The sequence below is a fragment of the Phacochoerus africanus genome, chromosome 1 (genome assembly GCF_016906955.1).
Source record: "Phacochoerus africanus isolate WHEZ1 chromosome 1, ROS_Pafr_v1, whole genome shotgun sequence".
NCBI lineage: Eukaryota > Metazoa > Chordata > Mammalia > Artiodactyla > Suidae > Phacochoerus > Phacochoerus africanus.
Genome location: NC_062544.1, coordinates 119079743 through 119102592, shown reverse-complemented (window position 1 = coordinate 119102592; position 22850 = coordinate 119079743). Strand labels below are relative to the sequence as shown.

The 22850-nt window shown below is 43.6% G+C and overlaps 1 protein-coding gene across 3 annotated transcripts in view; it reads left to right on the top strand.

Moving 5' to 3' along the window:
* ARHGEF3 (Rho guanine nucleotide exchange factor 3) overlaps positions 1–22850 on the top strand; it is a 341554-nt gene that overhangs the window by 101503 nt on the left and 217201 nt on the right. For all 3 annotated transcript variants that reach the window (XM_047777298.1, XM_047777308.1, XM_047777288.1), the window contains exon 3: positions 13498–13564. In XM_047777298.1, coding sequence (XP_047633254.1) covers positions 13498–13564 — 67 coding nt within the window. The remainder of the gene's footprint in view (positions 1–13497; positions 13565–22850) is intronic.

Below are 22850 nucleotides of genomic sequence, written 5' to 3'. Positions count from 1 at the left end.
CCTTAAAAATGTCATCTCAATGACAAGAAGTTGAGGATTCTCCTGGTCCACAAGGCAAAGGTCAGTGGTGCTGATGAATTGGGATAATCGTGACCTGATTCCACATCCCTGGAGCTGAGCGGCCAGTGGCTCTCATCAATGGAGAGCTCCAGATTCTCATTTCAGACAAGGGAGGGCTCCCAGTGTTGGCTCACAGGAAAGTAGGGAACAAACAAGGAGTCCTGGTTAGAAAAACATATGCTCGGGAAAGAACAGGCTCTCCCCAGGCAAAACTTTAGAAAAACAACAATCTGCTCTCCTTGATTAAAGGGTAGAAAACTAATTATCCTTTCCGGAGGGACGCGAAGCCGCTCTTTGCCCGGCTGTGACCTGGAGGTGAAGGATGTGGATTTCCTTAGGTTGTAATGAAGCCTTTCCCATTGCAAATGTGCCGTAATTCAGATGGATGCATGTGGGGAGAGGGAGAATGCTCCTTTTGCTTTAAAAAGCAACCCCTAGACACTTTAGAAACATCACTTGCAGATCAGTACTTGGAGACTGAAAAAAATAGATTTCTTAAATTGGATTTCAGAAAGACCTCTGTTACAGAACATCTCTTCAAAAATATTCTGTGATTTCTGCTAATTAGACCAGCTGACAGCTTGAATATTTGAACCTCGGTGCTGCCAACAAGAACTCATCCATGCACTGATGATGCGGATTGGAATGCCAGTGGGAGTGATTGGGAAACATGTTATTTTCATGCTAAATACATGCCAACTAGTATTAGTTCTAGTTTCTTTTGTCAAAGGAAGGGACTGAAACATTCCATATGGGGGTCATTTGGGTATGTGTTTCCTTTTCTTCCACATCATCCTGTCAGGAATGGGCAGTTCTGTTGACCTGTACTGTTTGACTGGAGATGTCAAGAAAGTTCCAGAAAGTCTTACAAATACTTCTTGACTCCACATCTCCATGTGGGGATCCATACTCATGCAACTGTGGCGTTTCCAACATGATAGGTCTGCTCTTAATTTTTGTCCCCAAATCTGCCGTTCCCGTAAGTCTTCTCCACCCTCTCAATTGCTCAGGCTAAAATTCTGAGAGCTCCCTTTCCTTCTCTTTTAGTTTACTCTCCAAACCCTGTTCCCTACCTTCAAATATGTACCTAAGTCTGTCAGTGCTCACCACCCCATTGCCATCATCTCAGTCAAGTCCCTGCTGTCCCTCACCTCCTTGCCTCCTTCCTGCCCTTTGTCTCATCCCTAAAGCTATTTTCTCCACATAGCACTGAGAAGAGTCCTTTTAAAACTTAGATCATGCTGTACACAGTAGAAAAATATATATATATATAAATAAATGATAAAAAATAAAATGAAAGAAAGCAAAAACAAAACAAAACAAACCTTAGATCAGGTTTCTTCTCTGCTCAGAATCCTCCTGTGGGTTTTCCATCTCACTCAAACTAAAATCCAGAGAACTTGCAGTCATCTATTAAGACCCTTACCATCTGGTTCCTGCCCCTTCATGACCTTCTCTGCTCGTTGCTTACTCACGTACCCTACTCCGGCTGTACCAGGCTTACTGCCCCTTAGCTGTGCCCCAGGAACCTTGCATATGCTATTCTGTCCATCTAAGACACGCCTCCCCTTTAGGTCTCTGTTTTAACACCACTTTCTTGGAGATGCCTGCCCTGAACACCCTATAGGAAATGCCAGTTACTCCCACTATCTCTAGTCCCCTACCATGCTTTGGTTTTCTCTGTAGAACTTATCACCTCCTGATGTAAGCGCCAAAAGAACAGGGACCGTGTTTTACTGTCTGCATCATCTCTTATGCCTACATCAGTGCCTGGTACCTCATAGACACTCTGCAGGTATTTAGAGTTAACATTTATCAAGCACACAGTATGAGCCAGGTAGCATGCAAAGCACTTTGCAGAAATTACTCATTTACTCCTCATGGCAACACTAGGAAGTCTAAGTCTTGTCATGTCTGTTAAATGGGAACTAAGTCTTGAGGAAATTCCACAAGGCGCCTAAGGATACATGGTGGGCTTGGGCTTGAACCCAGGTCTCGGAGGCTGCAGAGCCCATTATCTGACCACCTTGTGTTACTGTTGTCTCTCTTTGGGGGCCTTACATTGTTCTAGAAAGGTTTGTGGTACTTGCCCAACACACGGAAGAGTGAATGAACAACGTGTGGACTTGAAATGTGGAAACAGCCTTAGTGTATTTGTCGTGACAGGATGATGTCTGGAGTTTGGTTTGCTGGGAGCAGTTATGGCATTTTGCAGATACTTTTTCTTGGATGAGGAGACAGCAAGGGAACTTCAGTGGGGTTAGGAAGGTGAAAGTCATGTATAATCCAAAGTGCTCCAAGATGCCCTGGGAAAGCTGTCATGTTAGAGCCTGACCCCCCTTGTGGCCAGAGTTCCTGCCTTTTTGCCAGTGTTATTCATTTGGACAGTTCTGGCCCGAGGAGCTGGCTGGAATTTGAAGACCATTTGCTCAGAAAGTGCCTATCTAGGATCCAGTTCAGCCTGGGGGTCATGAGACGGGGGCAGATCCACAGTCCCATCCCAGGTTTCTCTCTGGGTCCATGCCCAGCCTGCAGAAGGCCACCTGAGATGCTCTCAACTGTGGAACTTGTCCTCCCTCTCCCACAAGTGCATGTGGTTATATTCATGCTCTGTCAACATGTATATAAGGCTCTTCTGTGAGGCTGTTGACCACAGGCCTCCTAGGGCAAGCACTGTGTATTCATTCTCCAGCTATTTATTAAGGTTCTATTAACAGAGTGAAGGGACAGCAATGAGTCCAAACTATATACTCCCTGGCCTTCCACCTCATCACCCAGAATGAGGATAACTCTTAAAATGCACTTTTTGTGGAGTTCCTACTGTGGTGCAATGGGATTGGTGGGGTCTCTACAGCACCAGGACACAGTTTAATCTCCAGCCCAGGACAGTGGGTTAAAGGATCTGGTGCTATTGCAGGCTGTGGCTTGGATCTGATCCCTGGCCTAGAACCTCTGTATGCTGCAGGGCAGCCAAAAAAAGAAAAGAAATTACCTTTCTACCTTCTGGAACCTAGATAGGCACTTTCTGAGCAAAGAATGTTACGTGTGTTAACTCAAATAATCCTCACAACAGCACTATAAGGGAATCCTGTTATTACCTCCATTTTACAGAAAGGGGAAGTAGGAACAGAATGTTTAGGTCACTTGTCCAGTGTCACACAGCTAACGAATGGCAGAGCTGGCTCCAGCATCTGTGTTCTTAACTCCTGTGCCAAGCTGCCCCTTTATAACACCACCCGAGAATCTTTCAAATTTACCAACAGCAGTTTTTCTGGAAGATTGCACCCATGAAATGTTGTCCTAAAGATAAAAGCTTTGCAGGAAGTTCAAGTGTAAAAAAGAAACACAGCAGAATGGCTTGTGAGAAGGGAGCAGAAGATGCAACGGGTGTTGCTGCAGGATCTCTGAACAGAAGGACCAGGCTGGGGGTGGAAAGTGGGAGGAAGCACAGAAAGCCAGAGAGTATGGGAATTTTTATCATTGTTGAATGATTCACGTAAATATGTGTCTCTGAAACAGGGACTTGTAGGGCTGATTTCTCACAGTACTGATAAAACTTCACATTTAAACCATTTTTTGTCAACTCCCAGGCCTCACAGAATGTTCTCCTGGCTTTTATTTACATCATTCCCTTTTCTGGAGTAGTTAATAGCATTTTAGTTTGCATTGTTATTTCATGAAAATGTTTTCCACAAGATGTCTATCTTTTATTTTGCCTAAAGATATCTTTACCCTCACTTTTAAAAAATTGTGGTTAACTACATATAACATTGTATTAACAATTTTAAGTATGAAATAATTCTGTGGCATTATATTCATTCACATGTTGTGTATCCATCACCGCTATCTAATTCCAGGACTTTTTTTTTTATTCCCTCAAAAGGAATTCACCCTCTTCCCTTAGCCCCTGGCCACCACTTGTCTGCTTTGTGCCTCTGTGGATTTGCCTATTTTGGGTATTTCATATAAATGGGATCATATAATATGTGGCCTTTTATGTCTGGCTTCTTCCACCTTGCATAGTGTTTTCGAGGTTGTTCCATGTTGTAGCTTGTATCAGTGCTTCATTCTTTTTATGATTGAATACTATTCCATTTTATGCATATGTAACATTTTGTTTATTCCCTTTCATTCATCCTTTGATGAAATGTTATACCTTTTTAATATATTTACTAGAGTACTGGCTGTGTGCTAGATACTTTGTATCCTGAACATATAAAGAGCCTTTACATATCAGTAACAAAAAGTACATCCCTTTTATATACATTCCCTTTTTATATGAATAAATAGTAGTTCCCTTTTTATATGAATAAATAGTAGTTCCCTTGTGGCACAGCAGGTTAAGGATCTTGCATTGCCACTGTAATGGCTCAGGTTGCTGCTGTGGCATGGATTTGATCCCTGGCCCAGGAACTTCTACATGCCACAGGAGCAGCCAATAAATAAATAAATAAAACCACAAAAAATAATGAGTAAATAACCTGAACAAGCATTTCGTAAAAGGGAATACAAATATAATTATTTCATGGGTTTAAAAAATTATTTCAGTCTCTTTTTAGTTAATTTGGGAATTAGTTTGGATAGAGCAGGTCTCCATTATTTAGAACAGATCTTAGACATTTGTTTGGGGAAGAATTTCATTTATTGCTACATTCAAGTAGGGATGTGACCTAAGGATCATCTCCATTGGTTTTCCTAGAGGCTCCATTTTATTTTTATATTTATTTATGTCTTTTTTTAGGGCCACACCCATGGCATATGGAGGTTCCCAGGCCAGGGGGTCTAATCGGAGTTGTTGCTGCTGGCCTATGCTAGAGCCACAGCAACATCAGATCTGAGCCACGTTTGCGACCTACACCACAGCTTATGGCAGTGCCGGATTCTTAACCCACTGAGCAAGGCCAGGGATCGAACCCGAAACTTTATGGTTCCTAATCAGATTCGTTAACCACTGCACCACGATGGGAACTCCAAGGCTCCGTTTTTAAACCCTTTGTAAAGTAGCTTGCTCTTTTGAATGTTTCTGAATCCAGATGGATTCAAAAATCTTTTTGGAGAGTATGTCACTTTTCATGTGGGTCTCAATACATTTTGGTTGGTCACTCACCGCCGAAATATAGAGCAGTGGATTTTCAAAGTCTGAGGCTCTTTGAAATTGCATGTGCTATGTTTCTGTAACTGTGCTGGTAGGCACCTGTTACCTACCTCTACTGATCTCCTTAAACGTGGCCAGTGCCAATTAAGACGTGCTGCAAGGATGAACTGCTCAGTGGAATTTGAAAACTTAGTATACAAAAAGGTGAAAATATCTCTAATATTTTTTCTGTTGATCACATGTTGAACTGATAGTAATATCAGGCTAAATAAACTATATTATTAAAATTAAACTTACCTGCTTTTTTAAAAACCATTTTACCGTGACTAATAGAAAATTTTAAATTGCATACATTGCTCACATATTTCAACTGAGCAGTGAGTGCTGTTCTATAAATAACTGGCAGATGGGTGGAGAGAAGCCTAAACAGATATGACTTCTGCACCTTCAGAGTCTTAAAGGTGCCTGGAGAGAGAGGCTACAGGAGGTCTGGATGCCTCCAGGAACCCCCCAGAAGGTCTGTGCCTTCACTGTGGATCCCTTTGGCTGCCTTCTCTCTCTTGACCAGAGGGATCTTTTTAAAAGCAAATCTCATCATGTCACTCCCCACTTTAAAACTTCAGTTGGAGCCCCAGTACCCCCCAACCCCAGCCTTTAAGGCTCTGTCCCGGCCACCAGCCCAGCCTTGTCTCATGACTCTCAACCTCCTTCCCGCCTGTCAAAGCCTTTTTGTAAACATTATTATAATTTCCATTATATGCACAATATGTTTCCATAGTAATGATTTAAAAATACATAATGTAAAAGATAAAAGATAATCCCCACAATTATGCTGCCTGCCCCCTACACCAGCTACATCATCAATCACTGTCAACAGCTGGTGCCTGTGCTCTTCCAGGGCCCTCACTCTGCACATGCACAGCTGATTCTGTACGTGTGTGTGTGCAAACCTAAATAGGTTTATCTATTGTCCTGACTCTTATTTCACATACTGTATTTTACCGTCTCTCTTTGCTGGTGAGGACATAAGTGGACTGCATTAGTTTTCATTGATGTCTGGTATTTTATTGCATAGCTGTGCCATAATTTATTCATGTTTATTACTATTATTTATTTATTTATTTTGCCTTTTCTAGGGCCACACCTGAAGCATATGGAGGTTCCCAGGCTAGGGGTCAAATTGGAGCTGTAGCCACCAGCCTACGCCAGAGCCACAGCAACATGGGATCCAAGCCTCATCTGCGATCTACATCACAGCTCACGGCAACGCGGGATCCTTAACCCACTGAGGGAGGCTAGGGATCAAACCCGAAACCTCATGGTTCCTAGTCGGATACGTTAACCACTGTGCCACGACGGAAACTCCCTATTACTATTTTTAATTATAAAAAATTTCACCCATATAGCTAAACATAGACTATTACAACATTCACCTCTGTACCCCCATATAGACTTAATAAACAGCAACAATGTGCCTTGTTGGCTTTAGAATTTTTGTAAGAATAAATGAAACCTTCCAGGCAGAGAAGAAGCCTTATGTGTGCCCCATCCAGTCCCTCTCCTTCCTGAGAGGGAATCACTGGTGTGCAGGTGATACAGCCTCCTTATCTGCAGCCTTACATTTTTACTATGTATATATGCAGCTATAAACAGTGTTACTTTGTGCATTCCAGGTAGGATCATAGCCCATCATGCATCTGTCTGCAACCTGGATTTTCATTCCTTTTTTGGGGAAGATTTTTCATTAATATATAGTTCTATATGGTCTTATTCACAGATATTTTAGTTGTCCTATTTTACTTCCAATTGCTTAAATGTGTTGGAGTTCTACCTCTTAACTCTGAACTCTCTATCTTTGGTGGAACAGTCTGTATAAGATTGGATTGATCTATGGGAGTTCCCATTGTGGCTCAGAAGTAAAGATCCCGACTAGTATCCATGAGGATGTATATTCGATCCCTGGCCTCAGTTGGTGGGTTAAGGATCCAGCATTGCCGTGAGCTGTGGCTTAGGTCACAGTCGTGGCTGGGATCTGGTGTTGCTGTGGCTGTGGTGTACACTGGCAGCTGTAACTCCGATTCGACCCCTAGCCTGGGAACCTCCATATTCTGCAGGAGTGGCCCTAAAAAGACCAAAAAAAAAAAAAAAAAAGATCAGGTTGATCTATTGTTTTGAAAGTTTTATAGATTTCATCAGCAAAACTGTCTGCCCTGGTGCTTTCTTTTTTTAAATTGGTTATAGAGCTTTTTAGGCTTTCATTTTCTTCTTCTTCTTCTTTTTTTTTTTTTTTTTTTGATCTTTTTGCCATTTCTTGTGCCGCTCCCATGGCATATGGAAGTTCTCAGACTAGGGGTCGAATGGGAGCTGTAGCCACCAGCCTACGCCAGAGCCACAGCAACTCAGGATCCGAGCCTCGTCTACAACCTACATCACAGCTCACAGCAACACCAGATCCTTAACCCACTGAGCAAGGCCAGGGATCGAACCCGAAACCTCATGGTTCCTAGTCGGATTTGTGAATCACTGAGCCACGACGGGAACTCCTTTCATTTTCTTCTTGAGATAGTTTTGATAAGTTATATATTTTAATAGAATATATGCATTTTAAGTTGTCAGATTTAATGGCATCAAGTTGTTGATGGCATTCCTTTGTCATTTACTTGGTGTTGTGTCTGTCATTCTGTACCCTGATCTGTAACAGTATTTTTCAGTGTTCTCCCCACCCCCAGCTTGATCAGTTTTGTCAGCTCTGTCTATTTGGTTTATCTTTTCAAAGATCAGTTGTTTACCTCCTGCACTTTGAGCATGGTTTTCCTGTGGCCTCACCTACAGTCCCTTTTCTCATCATCTGGTTGAGTCTTTTTTTTTTGGCTTCTCAAACCTTGATTGAGACACTTTGGCTACAACTCTTTTTTTTTTTTTTTCTTTAAATACTTTCCCTGTTAATCTATCTGTTGAAAAACTCACCCACCTTCTCTCTCTCAGTTTTTGGTCTGGTTGTCCTTCTGCAAGTTCCTTAAAAGCTAGAACTGCATCTGTTTTGTTTACCACTGTCTCTCTAACATGGAGCATTGTACCTGGTATACCATAGGTGCTCAGTAAGTATTGGTGAAGAAATGAGTGGGTGTGAATACATAAATAGATACAGCTACATCCTCCAGTGGGTAAAGGCTGTCTTTCAGGAGGTGTTCTCAATAGGACTGTTGCCAAAAGGATGCAGCTGGTGCTGAGTGATTGTACCAGCTGAGCATTCTGAGGTTCAGTGATTCTTTTTTCCTATAATTCATCAGGTAATAAATAGCTGGAGTTGTAGCCATGGCATGCATAGAATGAAGCTGAGTGTGACTCAGTGAACCACAGAGACATGGTACTGGCTAGTGCCCTTGTACTCTCTTAAGGAAGGAAACAAGCCAAAGTGATGAGCCTTCTGTTCTGCACACTCCCTCTTTCCAGGGAGCTTCTTCAGGAAGAATTGGGTTTTCACCTGACTAAAAACCCACACTAATGGGTTTTAATCCTCGATAAGGTACCAAAAAACAGAAACTAAAATACACTTAAAGCAAAAGAAACCACCACATATTACGTGGTCCAATCAGCATACAAATACCTGGTACTGATTTCTTTTATAAAGTGTAGCTGTTTGGTTTTCCTGGTAATGCCATAGTTGTCTTCATGGGGAGAGAGAGATAAAACAAAAGAAAAGAAATCTAAGGAAATTTTGTTAGCAAGATGCTCTGAGTTGACAATTAAGATATTAAAATATTTACAATATACACAACATGCTGGCAAAGGTGATAAACTTTGAAAAGGAAAAAAGGTCGTAGTGGGACCAGGAAATTAGAATGAGAAAATGGGTCTCTTTTCATGATTACATTATACTCATATTTGTGGCCATGTTATTGTCACCTAACAAAATATTCATAGCACATTAAAGCCTTTGTTTTATTTTTACTTCTATTTTAATCCACTCTGTAAGAATTAGATGTAAATTTCATTATCTCTCCCACATGAGCCTTGCCAATGATAATATCTCCTTTACTGGGTTAAAGAAGATGTCTTCTCAATAATAATAACAGCTAATTTGATCAGCTATTAAGTGCCAGACCCTCTGCTAAACATTTATATAGTACATTAATTTAACGTTTCAGTTTCATAAAAGAGATTATTATCCCCACTTTCCAGATGAGAAAGTGGAGGCTCAAGGGGAGGAGAGAGTAGGTAGCCTGGTTGAGGTCCTCCAGCATGAAAGGGAGGGAGTCCCTCTTGGGGCCCTCAGTTGGCTCCACTTTTAGCCCTCACAGTGTAGGCAGCAGAAGCAGCCTGAAAGCCACACTCCTGGCAGATGCTGTGGAAAGGGTCATCAATACTCTTCTCGAGGCGATGGGAAAGAGCCATATTTGTTTTCTCATGGTGGGAAAATGCAGCATGTTGTTAACTTGGCAGCCTGCTGCTCCTGAGCTTATGCTCTCTGAGTCCAGCCTCAGAGACACACACCTCAATCTCTGCTCACTCCCTAAATGCACCTGGAATTCTGGTCTTTCTGTGGGCATTTCTCCATTTCTGCTGTGAGCTCTCCTGAGGGTGGAGAGTTTATAACTTTTGTTTCCAACCGTCCCTAGGGTTGTAACCTCCTTCCTGACAAGAAGCTGTGCCTCCCCTCTGGGCAGTTTCTCTCCTGCTCCTCCCCCAGCCCTGGCTCCTGCCAGCCCCTCCATGGAGGTGGAGGTGGGAGTGCATGATTAGCAGTCAGCATTGCCCTCCGGACATCTGTGGATGGGCTGTGCTTCCTCACAATGTGTGTACACACTGTGCACAGACCTGAGCCACTTAGGGGCTTGAGGACTGGACAACTCTAGGGAACGCCTCCTAGCCCTGTTACAAAGTCCACTGCACAAAGCCTTTTTCTGTAGAACCAAGTGCCATTTCTCCCTTGCATTTTTGCTGACAGTGCAGAAGAAGTTGCTTGTAAAACAGAAAAAGTACACCCAGGACAGGCTGGACCTGGCCTTGATGCTGAGATGCTGTCCTGTCTGCGCCCAGTTTCCTCAGTGGTTTCACCAAGGAGCCTTCTCAGAAGTGTGTGTTGTGTTTCCCGACTCCTTCCTATAAAGCCACGTGGGTGGTAGCATTTGGCTGGGGAGGTGGAGGAAACTATCAGGAGACATATGATGGCAGATTCGATTGGTAAAAAGGAGTCCACCAAAGTGATTGATCTGGAAGCCTGGCTGGTGGTGCAACGCAAGGGTGGGGGAGGTAACAGTTAGGGATAGCCATTTTCTCGCCATCTTGGTAGGTTTCCTGGTAGTTTCCCCAGCAGAGAAGGGTGCTTTGAGTTGCCCGAGAGTGCCCTGGATTGAGAGATTTGCTCTGATGCCTTTTCTTTGCCTTCCAGGCCTCTTTAGTGTGAGGCCCTGCTAAACTGGTGTCCTCCCAGAAGGAATCCCCATGCTGCATTCTTCCAAAAGCACAGAAGCCCTGTTTGGTGGGGCTTCTCTATTTGAGAGTGGCTACACCCTCTGAATCTGGAATCAGATGTAGCTGGGTATGAATCCCACCTTGGCCACCTACCTGCTGTGTGACTTCTGGCACGTGGTTTAACCTCTCTGAGCCTAAGTTTATCCTGTCTGTAAAAATACGGTAATAATAATATTCCCATTATACCATAATGTTATATATTATATGAAAAAATTACAAGGTTAACATGTATTATTTGTGTATGTAATGCCATACATATAAATGTATAGAATATTTATATAACACCATTATAATACTACCTGTATATCATGTATTAACATTATAGGATAACATAATAACCCATCTTATTGTTATTGTGAGATTTAGATTGTGTAGGCAGAGTATTTAGAACAGTCCCTGGCACATCCTGTAACTTAATCACTGTTAATTATTGTGATTGTCATTTTCTGTGGATTGTAGTGTATTAAACAGGGGCACATTGACTCAGAATGTTCTGGTATATGTTGTTGCTTTGGAAGCAGTGAAGCTCATCAAATAATTAGGAGAGCAAAGCTCACTTTAACGCAGGAGTGGAATCTAGGGGGAAATGTTGAATCTTAAGGGTTTTTTTCTTTTCTTTTCTTTTCTTTTTTTAAGGGAGAAATGTCTTTTCAGAAGAGCTTAGACCAACATGTTACTTAATAAGAGAAGAGTATTAAATCTAAATAACCACCCACCTTTTCTCTGTTTGTCTTGAGATGTTATTAGACTGGGTTTTTATTGTTGTGGGTGTGGGTGAGGCAGAGGAAGGGGGATGGATATAAAGACACATCAGGCAGAAGTTCCCATCTGTTTTGCTGAGTTGTCCCAGCTCTTCTGTTCAGTTCTGTCTCCCTGTTCGAAGGCTGTCTTTGGAACCAGGCCTTGGGGGATGGAGTGGCACCCTGCTGACATCTGTTGAGAACTTAGCAGGGACAGCACTGCAGTTAGAACCCTCATCTTGACTCTGTGTACTGGGTGCTATTTCTCCTGAAATAACAGGACTGAAAAACAGGAATGTGAATGCTCAAGAGCTTAAACCTCGGGTTCATGGTCACACAGCTAATAAAACACCATGGGATTTGAGATCAGACACCTGAGACTACAATTCTGATTTCACCTGTGTGATGAGAGTTGCATCACTCTCCTTAGGTCTCCCTTTTCTCTCTTTCTTTTCTTTTCTTTTTCTTTTTTTTCTCTTTTCAGGGCTGCACATTTGGGGGTTCCCAGGCTAGGGGTCGAATCAGAGCTGCAGTTGCCAGCATACACCATAGCTCATGGCAATGCCAGATCCTTAACACACTGAGTGAGGCCAGGGATCAAACCTCATCCTCATGGATACTAGTTGGGTTCGTAACCCACTGAGCCACAACAGGAATTGCCCTGTTTTCTTATCTTTTGAGTATGATAATGCATCTCAGCTCCCAGTGCGAGTCAGTGAGTTTGGCTACATGAAGTATTAGCATATATTGTTTTAAGTACTCAATACCTGCCAGCTGCTGCTCTTATAGAATTATCTGTATTTTGTTTATCTCTTCCCAGTAGAGCCAAGCTAGATTTTTTTTTTGTCTTTTTGTCTTTTGTTGTTGTTGTTGCTATTTCTTGGGCTGCTCCCGCGGCATATGGAGGTTCCCAGGCTAGGGGTTGAATTGGAGCTGTAGCCACCGGCCTACGCCAGAGCCACAGCAACGCGGGATCCGAGCCGCGTCTGCAACCTACACCACAGCTCACGGCAACGCCGGATCGTTAACCCACTGAGCAAGGGCAGGGACCGAACCCGCAACCTCATGGTTCCTAGTCGGATTCGTTAACCACTGCGCCACGATGGGAACTCCCAAGCTAGATTTTTTATCAGGCCTGATGATTTTTATCAAAGGGTGCACTGGTCACTATAAGCATCCTCCTTTGCATTCCTGCTAACTGTAACAGGGAGGTCCAAGAAAAAGTTATGGGTATTAGGTTAAAAACCAACACCACCAACCCCTGGTACATCAGTGACTAAAACCTCAGGGCAGGTTCAGGGTGGGCCTTTGTCAGAGATACTCTTCAGTGAGGTGGTACTTCAAGTAAACATGACAGTTGAATATCCATATTGACAGACAGCTTTTGAGGAAGGAGTAATGTATCACTCTAAACAAGCTGTGAAAGGTGTCCCTGTGGATATGTTGCCAGCTACAAAATAGGATTCATTTTACAAGACAGAAGTAAGGTTTTTCTGGTTCACTGGGGCTGCCCAGCCTCCTTGGTGTATCTCTCCTTTTCTCTACTGTTTACCTGCCGCTTGTGTAGACCCAACTTAAAGCTGCCTCCATCACATCTAAGGAGCGTTACTCGTGTGGAGAGATGAGTAGGTGAGTAAGCCAGTTCTGACTTGTTAGGCAGCGGCCACATGTCCTGTTCATGGTCCCTTTAAAAGTCTGGAGCTGGAGCGTGGCCTGCGTGGAGGTGCATGAAAGTGCAGGCACTCCCCAGCATGTGAGCAATGACAGGGGTTCCTAGGCTGCAAACATCACCTGATGGCATTCCCTTGAGGACCGTTTCTGTGTGAGAAATACAGCTTAAGATTGGGAGTTTGATCTAGCTTTTTGAATTTTAGAATTTCTTTTATTTTTTAGGGGTGAGGGATTGACTATTTCAAGAGACTCTGAGGCTTTCCTCCTGGGGGGATAGGAAGGAGTTTGGAATGAGTTTGGCTGCAAAGATTGCAGACCTGTAGAAAACTCCAGCAGCCTCATCTGCCTGGGCCAGTTCTTCAAACATCTCTCTTTTGATAAAGCTGCATCTGAAGTTAGTGATTGCCTCTGAAGAGCCAATGAATAATGAATGTATTGTCTTTTGTCCTCTTTCAGGCCTAAAAGGCAGCGGCAAAACAACTTTCCCATGTTTCCATCTCCTAAAGCCTGGAATTTCAGAGGGGTAAGTGTTTTCCCTGGACAGTCCTAGCTGTCATGTGTTGTGTTCTGGATGCTCCAGAGAGGAGACTGCCAAGGTTGGCTTCTCTGATCAAAGTCTCCACTGAGGAAGCTTCTGTACTTTATCACCTGGGAAAGTCATGTTTGCATCAGCACTTGTGGTTTAATTAAAAAAAAAAAAACTAAGTGGTTCAGTAAGCACCACCTGATGGTTGCTTGCCATGTAGGTCTTGGGTTACTGAAAGCATCTTATGAAGAAGCCAAGAGGTGGCAAGGTTGACAAAATGGGGCTGGTGGCTGTTTTCTTGGAAACATGGAGGGAACCAGTACACAGTGAAGGAAAAAGAAATCCTAAATGTACAGTCTGTTTATATGTAGATTTTTGATTTTGCTTTATGAAACAGCCTTTAAAGGGAATCATAAAGTTCTCCCAGTCACAAAGCCATAGACCCTGAGAGATGTAGGAAGGGTCAGATTTAACTTCCCCTTGATGCAAAGTTCTCATCATTTATGTAGTAATTATAATAATAGTCAAAATGTATGGAGTTTCTTCTGTGTGTTAAAATAAATTCTAGCTATGACCTCAGGAGCAAGTCCCTTGCATGTGTAGAGAATATTCTGAACTCTTTTTCATAGCAGGCCTTTACCAGTGTTGTTCCTTCTGCCCAGAACACTGTCCTCTGCTGCCCAGCACCACACTCCTACACACATTGCACTGGCCTACCCACTTTATCCACTGGATCTAAGCCTTGACATCATCTCCTGTGGGAAGGCATCATGACTACCCCCTGAATCTAACCCTATACCTCCTATAGACCCCTATACTTTTACTGAATTTAAGATTGGAAGCCCCAAACATCAAAGAACTTACCATTGTCTTGTTCACTGCCATAGTCCCTGGGCCTAGCACTGTGCCTGGCACATACAGGCTTAATTAATTTGATGCATAAATGGAATGAATGACTGACTAAATAAATTTCTCACATCCATCAGACATAAAATTCACTTCAGATTATGTTTCAAGTCTTTAGTCTTTTCAGCACTGTTTTTACTGGTTCAATTCATCTTGAATATCCTATATACATCGTAGTCATATTCCCCAAGTGTCTTTTTGCTTTTGTTTTGTTTTGTTTTTTTGGCTGTGCCCAAGGCATGTGGAAGTTCTTGACCAGGGATCAAACCCATGCCATAGCTGTGACCAGAGCCACAGCAGTGACAGTGTTGGATCCTCAACCTGCTGAGCCATAAGGGAACCCCTCCAAGTATCTTTTCAAAAATATAGATCATGGTTCTTTTTGGCTAAATTTTCAGCATACATGATTTTCACTGAGTATAAAAAGAAATGTGTAGACCTCTTAAGTAGATATGCATGTCTTCCTGAATGTAGGTTGTTCATGGTTTTTTGGATAAGACCCCCATTTCTCAAAGTATGTTCAGTTGGATGATCATAACCATTAAGTGAAAGAAGACTTCTGTGGTCACATAAACCTGGGACATCCTGAGGGTACTAAGTTTAATATGTTCACCACTGCAGGACTTCTCAGAGCCTTTGATGGGTTGATGTGTGTGCAGACTGCATTAAGGAGAGCTGATGGAGTTAGTTTGGAGCATTTCCCCCTTTGTTGGCAAAATAGTTTGTACACACTTTGAAAGAGTTGACTTTTGTAGTTGATTTTGAACTGTAGAGACATTGACCCTTCTATGAACAAGTTGGCCTTTTTGAAGGTGTTTATTTTCTCTCCTTCTCTAACCTCCCTTGAGTGTACCTTATCCTTCCTTCTGATTCAACAGTGGCTACTAGCCAAGGATTGGGGTACATGTAGAATTTGTCCCGAGTTTGCCTGGGACTGGCCAGGTTTTGGCACTATAAGCCCTGTGTCTTGGGAAACTTCAGTCCTGGGCAAGCTGGGACAGTTGATTGCCCTTCCTATGGCCATGAGACCTATTCAGTTGTTTGCCCTTGGAAAATGTTTTGTGAATTTTTGAGCACAAGTCTGATTTTTCTAGAACTTATTGCTGAAAAGGAACCTGTTAGAGGCACACTTGGTTTAGGGACCTTCTTTCAGGGGTAGTTTAAATGTTACCCGGTGCCTTGCAGGGGTAACATTTATATTAGTAATTGGCTGCAGGAGAACAAATGAACAAATTGCCCCTGGCTAATTGCAGTCAAGTAGATGACAGAATCTAATGCTTTGTTGACTTCAGTTTCCTATCAGCCCTCAAATTCTTAGCCAACTTGTAAGATTTACCCAAATAGCTTTAATAGAGTCTCTTAGGTCAGTTGTGTTGATCTTGGTCTCCTATCTTTGCTTTGATTTCTTCTAGCCCCTGCAGCTTCTTGGTAAAGTTAGACAATCTGACCTCAAGACATACCAGAGGGAGACAGTTCAGGGCCTGGTCAATTGCCAGATTCCTCTGGGCCCAATTCATCTCTCTGTCGCTTGGAGCATAATCCTCCACGGCATGGTGGGGGTGGAAGGAAACACTGTCACTCCCAGCCAGGACATGCTCTGTAACCACCATTATGGTAATTGGAACTGAAGAACAAGAAGCCCCCAGAATGCCATGGAGAAGACATTGGAGGCACTATCCAGCTGTCACAGTTTCTATAATGACATGTGACTCTCAGGCCTGTTAGACCGAGCTATGCATGCTGTTCTAGGGCAAGGCACGAGTTCTGTGCACATTTCATTTTCTTCTTTCTTTGGAAGGGATGGTTTGAGAATCCCCATGCGAGCAATTGTGGCAGAGAGAACTGTTAGAAGCACTTGCAATTCTATTCCTCTTTAGCTTGTAACAAAAAGGATTCCTGTGTTACTTCACCCAGGTCCTGGACAATTGAGGGTTTGGAGGATGGGGGTGGGCGGAATGAATAGGAAGAGGCAAGAGGAGAAGGGACCACATGGCTCTGGATGAGCAGTCAACAGGGAGACACACGAGGGAGCTGAGGAGGAGGCACAAGGGGAGGAGAGGGGGTGGTCTGAGTCTTAAGGAATAGACGTTTTGAGAAAAGAGAGAGATGTTTCAAAGTAATCTTAAGGAAAGGCTTGCTGAGTGAATTGTATTGTAACGCCCTCTTTGTGTTCCCCAGAAGCTTTCACTGCAGATCTGCATGAAGCTGCATTTGTAGTTTTCTCTTTATTTGGGCAAGAGTTTTTGGCCGCAGAGAGTCCTAGGAAGGGCTGGTGACACTGGGCTGACACGTTCTTTCTACTTACCAAGAAGTGCAGTCCTTTCATGAGGTGACACTGTTAATTATACCTTGTGTCCTTTGGTTCCCATGCTCGTCCTCTAAGAAGACGGGGTTCCTGGGTGTTACCAACCCTCTGGGACTTCCTCACCCTCCTGGGCAAGGGGTGGTGCTGTGCCATCTCTCGCAGGCCATGGGTGCTGTAGATATGCTCGTGGAGAGAAGCTAAGAGGGTGGTTTTGCTTGGGATGGTTACAGTGGGAACATCATGAGCAAAACCAGAACAGAGTCGGGGGAATAAGCAGCAGGACCCTCAGAGGCAGGGTCCTGGGAAGTATCTTGCTCTGAGACAGAGCTTCTGAATCTGGTTAGGATAGCACTGAGCTCAGAATTTCCTCCTTTCCTTGTGGAGAGATTTGCTACAGCTTCTCCAGCAAGCTGAGAGAGTCACCAAGGTGGACTCGAAGGGGAAACTCACCCCCAGAAATGTGAAAATCTCCAGAACACAATTACTGCCATTGCCTGTAGTTAACTAGGAAATACTTAACAAGACCTCCTGTGTGCAAGGCATTGTTTTAGGTACCAGAACTGAGATTTCAATGAAATATCAATCAAATTTTAGGGCCATGCTAGTCTTGCCTCTTGATCCACTGCCTGGTTTTGACTCTTGCCTAGGCCATTTGGTAAGAAATCTCTGAACTCTGGGAATTTGGAAAGGACTTTGAACCTTGTAGCCTTAACCATTTAATTTTCAGATAAGGAAAATAAGGTTTAGTGTATTAGTCAGGACTCTTCTGGTTACAAATGATAGAAACTCCCTTAAAATAAGCTCAGGTGGAAAGGGGAATTGATTGATTCAGGTGACTGAGGGGACTGAGATGGGTAGGCTTCGGATAACTGTATCCAGGGGTACTCTCTCAGTTTGTCACTCTTGAGATTTTGGTCTTATCTTCTACTGCATATGAACTTTTTTTTGGAGGGAGGGATTACCACAAATAGGAAGGAGAGATTTATGCTTTCAGAATCCAGATGGGAAATCCTATATGACTCTGATTTCTCTGGTTCTGGTCCCACAGCTACACTTTGGCCAATTGCTGTGGTCAAGAGCATGGACAGACTTTGGTCACATGCTTCTCTGAGATACCTGGGTAGACAGGGTTTCATGACTGACAGTTCTACTAGGGCCACTGGAGGTAGGGAAGGGACATTTGCACCAAGGAAGAGTTTTTTTTTTTAATTTCTTTTTTAAATAAAAGGTTAATAAGCATTTATTCAATCACATAGACGCAAAATTGAATACGACACAATCTTGGCAGTTCCCCTCGTGGCTCAGCAGAAATGAACGTGACTAATATCCATGAGGACACAGGTTTGATCCCTAACCTCGCTCAGTGGGTTGAGAATCTGGCACTGGAGTTCCTGTTGTGGCACAGCGGAAATGAATCTGACTAGGAACCACGAGGTTGTAGGTTTGATCCCTGGCCTTTCTCAGTGGGTTAAGGATCCGGTGGTGCTGTGAGCTGTGGTGTAGGTTGCAGACGTGGCTCGGATCCTGTGCTGCTGTGGCTCTGGCGTAGGACAGTGGTTGCAGCTCTAATTTGACCCCTAGCCTGGGAACCTCCATATGCCATGGGTGCGGCCCCAAAAAGAACATATTGAATAAGACACAGTCTTGATTTTGTGAACCTTAGCATCTAGTAGATGTGTATGTTAGCAAATTATTTTATTGGAGTTCCTGTTGTGGCTCAGTGGGTTAAGAACCCAGGTAGTACCCAAGAGATGCAGGTTCGTTCCCTGGCCTCACTCAACATTGCTGCAAGCTGCTGCTGTAGGTCACAGATGCGGTTCAGAACTACCATTGCTGTGGCTGTGGTGTAGGTTAGGTTGGCAGCTGCAGCTCTAAATCGACCCCTAGCCTAGGAAATTCCATATGCCATAGGTGCAGCCCTAAAAAGAAAAAAACAGCCAATTATTTTATCACAGCACAATGTCAGAGTTGGAGGTGTACGACAGAGCTAATTAACAGAGGCTAGAAATAAAAGGTCGCTAGACATCATACTAAAAACTTGTATTTTCAAATGACCCCCGCCCTGGTTACATGGCATAGATAATAAAAGTGCCATCCCCGCCTCATCAGGGAGAAAGGACTAACCTTCTTAATGGGGGGTCCCGATATCTGGGGGAGTCGGTGGGTACTTGAAATTGAGTGTAGGGTCTGGGAAGCATGTCACTTTTTTTAGGGCAAAGGTCCTCATTTTTAGCCACCCTTTTATTTATTTATTTATTTATTTTTGTCTTTTTGCCTTTTCTAGGGCCACACCCTCGGCATATGGAGGTTCCCAGGCTAGGGGTCTAATCGAAGCTGTAGCTGCCAGCCTACACCACAGCCATAGCAACTCGGGATCTGAGCCGCGTCTGCGACCTATACCACAGCTCACGGCAACACCGGATCCTTAACCCACTGAGTGAGGACAGGGATCGAACCCACAACCTCATGGTTCCTAGTTGGATTTGTTAACCACTGCGCCACGACAGGAACTCCTAGCCACCCTTTTAGAGTTCTTCAATCCACGTATCTATGGATACAGTTCTAATGGTAGAAAATACAGTTATGTATGCGAGGCATTTGTAAAGAGATTGATTTTTAATAGCCTCTTGAGGCTTATTCATCCTACTGTGGTTGAATATGGCTTTTTTTGTGTGTGTGTGTGTGTTTTTGCCTTTTCTAGGGCCACACTTCTGGCATATGGAGGTTCCCTGGCTAGGGGTGTAATTGGAGCTGTAGCTGCCACGCCTACGCCAGAGCCACAGCAACATGGGATCCAAGCCACGTCTGTGACCTACACCACCACTCACAGCAATGCCAGATCCCTAACCCACTGAGCAAGGCCAGGGATGGAACCCACAACCTCATGGTTCCTAGTTGGATTTGTTAACCACTGAGCCACACTGGGAACTCCCGAAAATGGCTCTTAATGGCCTTGGAAAGGGACATTTTCACATAGGCTGGCGTACTCTCAGGCCCACTCCACCTGTCCTGCCCCCAACTCCTTCCTGCATGAATCTCTGGCCTTCTCCTCCCTTCCCCAAGCATATAGTTTCCTGCTCAGCCTTCTCTCTTCCTTGGCACTTTTGGGGTACATATTTCTGTCATTCCTGGCACAATTAATGCTCCTTTAGATATTAACCTCCTTCTCCAAGGAAGAGATTGGCACCGTTACCAAAAGGAGTCTGGTTACTAGTCAGACAGAAAACAATGCTGTTGCTGCTGAGGGCCAAAGCCAAGTAAATGATTAATGACAGCCTACTGTACAGCACAGGAAAATCTATTCAGTGGTTTGTGGTAAACTATATGGGAAAAAAGAATGGGTATATTTATATGTATGACTGATTTACTTTGCTGTACACCTGAAACTAATGGTAAATCAACTAAACTCCAATTAAAAAAAAAAAAAAAAAAAAGCCGAGCAATCAGGAGGGAACTGCAACTTCAGACAGTAAGTTCTCTGCCTGCTCCACGCTTCCTGACCTAATCCAGGCCCTGTGTTTGGAAGTTGGAAAACCCTCAGTTTAGCTGAATGTTTCTTGAAGATCATCCTGAAAAGCTCTGAAATTCACAGCTTATTAGAATGACAGGGTCTCATATTCATAACGCACCAGTCAAGGTGTACTGTGGCCTCATCTCCCTTTTGCAAAAGAAGGCAAGCATGGCTTTCTCTTCTCTCGTAGCTTGTTTGAACATTTACCTACATTATTGAACATCAGCTCCTGGCAAAGCCATGGCAGTCACACATGGTGGATAGTATCTGTTCCATTTCAAAGAGGAGGAAACTGTGCCCACATCTGCTCACTTACCTGAAATCACAGCCATAGTAAGTGGCAGAGCCAGCGTTTAAACCTGGGGCTTTTGTCCCCAGGATGTTAGAGCCTTTTTTTTTTAACTCGGGATCTGAGCTTTGTCTGTGACCTACACCACAGCTCACGGCAACGCCGGATCCTTAACCCACTGAGCGAGGCCAGGGATCGAACCCGAAACCTCATGGTTCCTAGTGGGATTCGTTAACGACTGAGCCACGAGGGGAACTCCTATTTTCTGGATTTATATACGGAAGCGGGACTGCTGGATCATATGTTAGCTCTATTTTCAGTTTTTTAAGGAACCTCCATACTGTTCTCCATAATGGTTGCACCAATTTACATTCCCACCAACAGTGTTGGAGGGGTCCCTTTTTTCCACACCTTCTCTAAGATTTAGTATTTGTGGACTTTTGATGATGGCCATTCTGATTGCTGTGAGAGATACTTCATTGTGGCTTTGATTTGTATTTCTCTAATAATTTGTGGTGTTGAGCATCTTTCTATGTGCCTGTTGGCCATCTGTATGTCTTCTTTGGAGAAATGTCTGTTTAGATCTTCTGCCCATTTTTTGATTGGGTTGTTCATTTTTTCTATATGGGGTTGTATGAGCTGCTTGTATATCTTGAAAATTAAGCCCTTATCAGTTGTATCATTTGCAAATTTTTTTCTGCATTCTGGGGCCTGTCTTTTTATTTTGTTGATGGTTTCCTTTGCTAGGCAAAAGCTTTTAAGTTTCTTCAGGTCGCATTTGTTTTTTGGTGGGTTTCTTTTTTTGCTTTTATTTCTACTGCCTTGGGATGCTGATCTAAGAAAATGTTGCTCGGGAGTTCCCGTCGTGGCGCAGTGGTTAATGAATCCAACTAGGAACCATGGGATTGCGGGTTCGATCCCTGGCCTTGCTCAGTGGGTTAAGGATCCGGCGTTGCCATGAGCTGTGGTGTAGGTCGCAGACACAGCTTGGATCTTGTGTTGCTGTGGCTCTGGCGTAGGCCGGCGACTACAGCTCCAATTCGACCCCTAGCCTGGGAACCTCCATATGCCGTGGGAGCGGCCCAGGAGATGGCAAAAAGAAAAAAAAAAAAAAAAATGTTGCTGTGGATTTCCTGTTATGGCTCGACGGGCTAAGAACCTGACTAGTATCCATGAAAAAACGAGTTCGATCCCTGGCCTTGTTCAGTGGGTTAAGGATCCGGCATTGCCATGAGTTGCCGTGTAGGTCTCAGATGCACCTTGGATCTGGCATTGCTCTGGCTGTTATGTAGGCCAGTAGCTACAGCTCCAATTCGACCCGTAGCCTTGGAAGCTCCATATGCCACAGGTTCGGCCCTAAAAAGACAGACAGACAGAAAAAAAGAAAGAAGAGAAATATTGCTGTGAGTTATATCAGAAAATGTTTTGTCTGTATTCTCTTCTAGGAGTTTTATGTTGTCATGTCTTATATCTTTAAACCATTTTGAGTTTATAATAGATGACTTTTTGATGTGAGATGCCCCTTCAAAAGGAAAAACTCTCATTTCCGCTTAGTCCTCTTGTCTCGTTTCCCTTCAGGTAGTGGAGAAGGCAGCCTGTGAGAGATGCCGACACCTGTGAGGAAAAGCCCATGTCATTGTCAGTCTGCTGATGCCAAAAATATTCCGGGCACATTGAAGCTCATTTTTAGATTCAAAAGCAGTTTCTTTTTTTGGTCATATGTGAGGTCTGTGGGGACATTGCGGCTTGTATGCCAGCTGTAATGCCAGCGCAAATGTACTTCCGAGGCAGAATTTATAGATGCCTTCGTTTATTCTATGCTGTTATCAACTCACTTAATTCCCTTTTTGTTCCAGAGTTGTACACGGTAAAAGATGCTTTTGACTGTGCTCTTTCAGATTATTTAGGAGATCATTTTCCAAGTGATAGAAATTCTACTTAAATTAGCCTAAGCAAGGAGAGTTTTAAAAATTATAGAGGTCTCAAAAATATCTCATGGAATGTAGCAGGACTTCAGAAGTCCCTGGAACCAGGTACCAGAAGCCCATGAGGCTTATAAATTCCTCTGCTGTTTGCTGCATTTTCTCGGCAGACTGACCTCCTCCATTTCTCCATATTGTGGAAATGCAGCCATCTGCTGAGTGCAGCCTTTTCTCTCTCAGAGCCAAAATTACTGGGGCAAGGGTACTGGGGCATTGATTGGCTCATCTTGGGTCAGGTGGATACTGCTGGACCAATCAGCAGTGGTCACACAGTGTGAAGTTCTGCTATA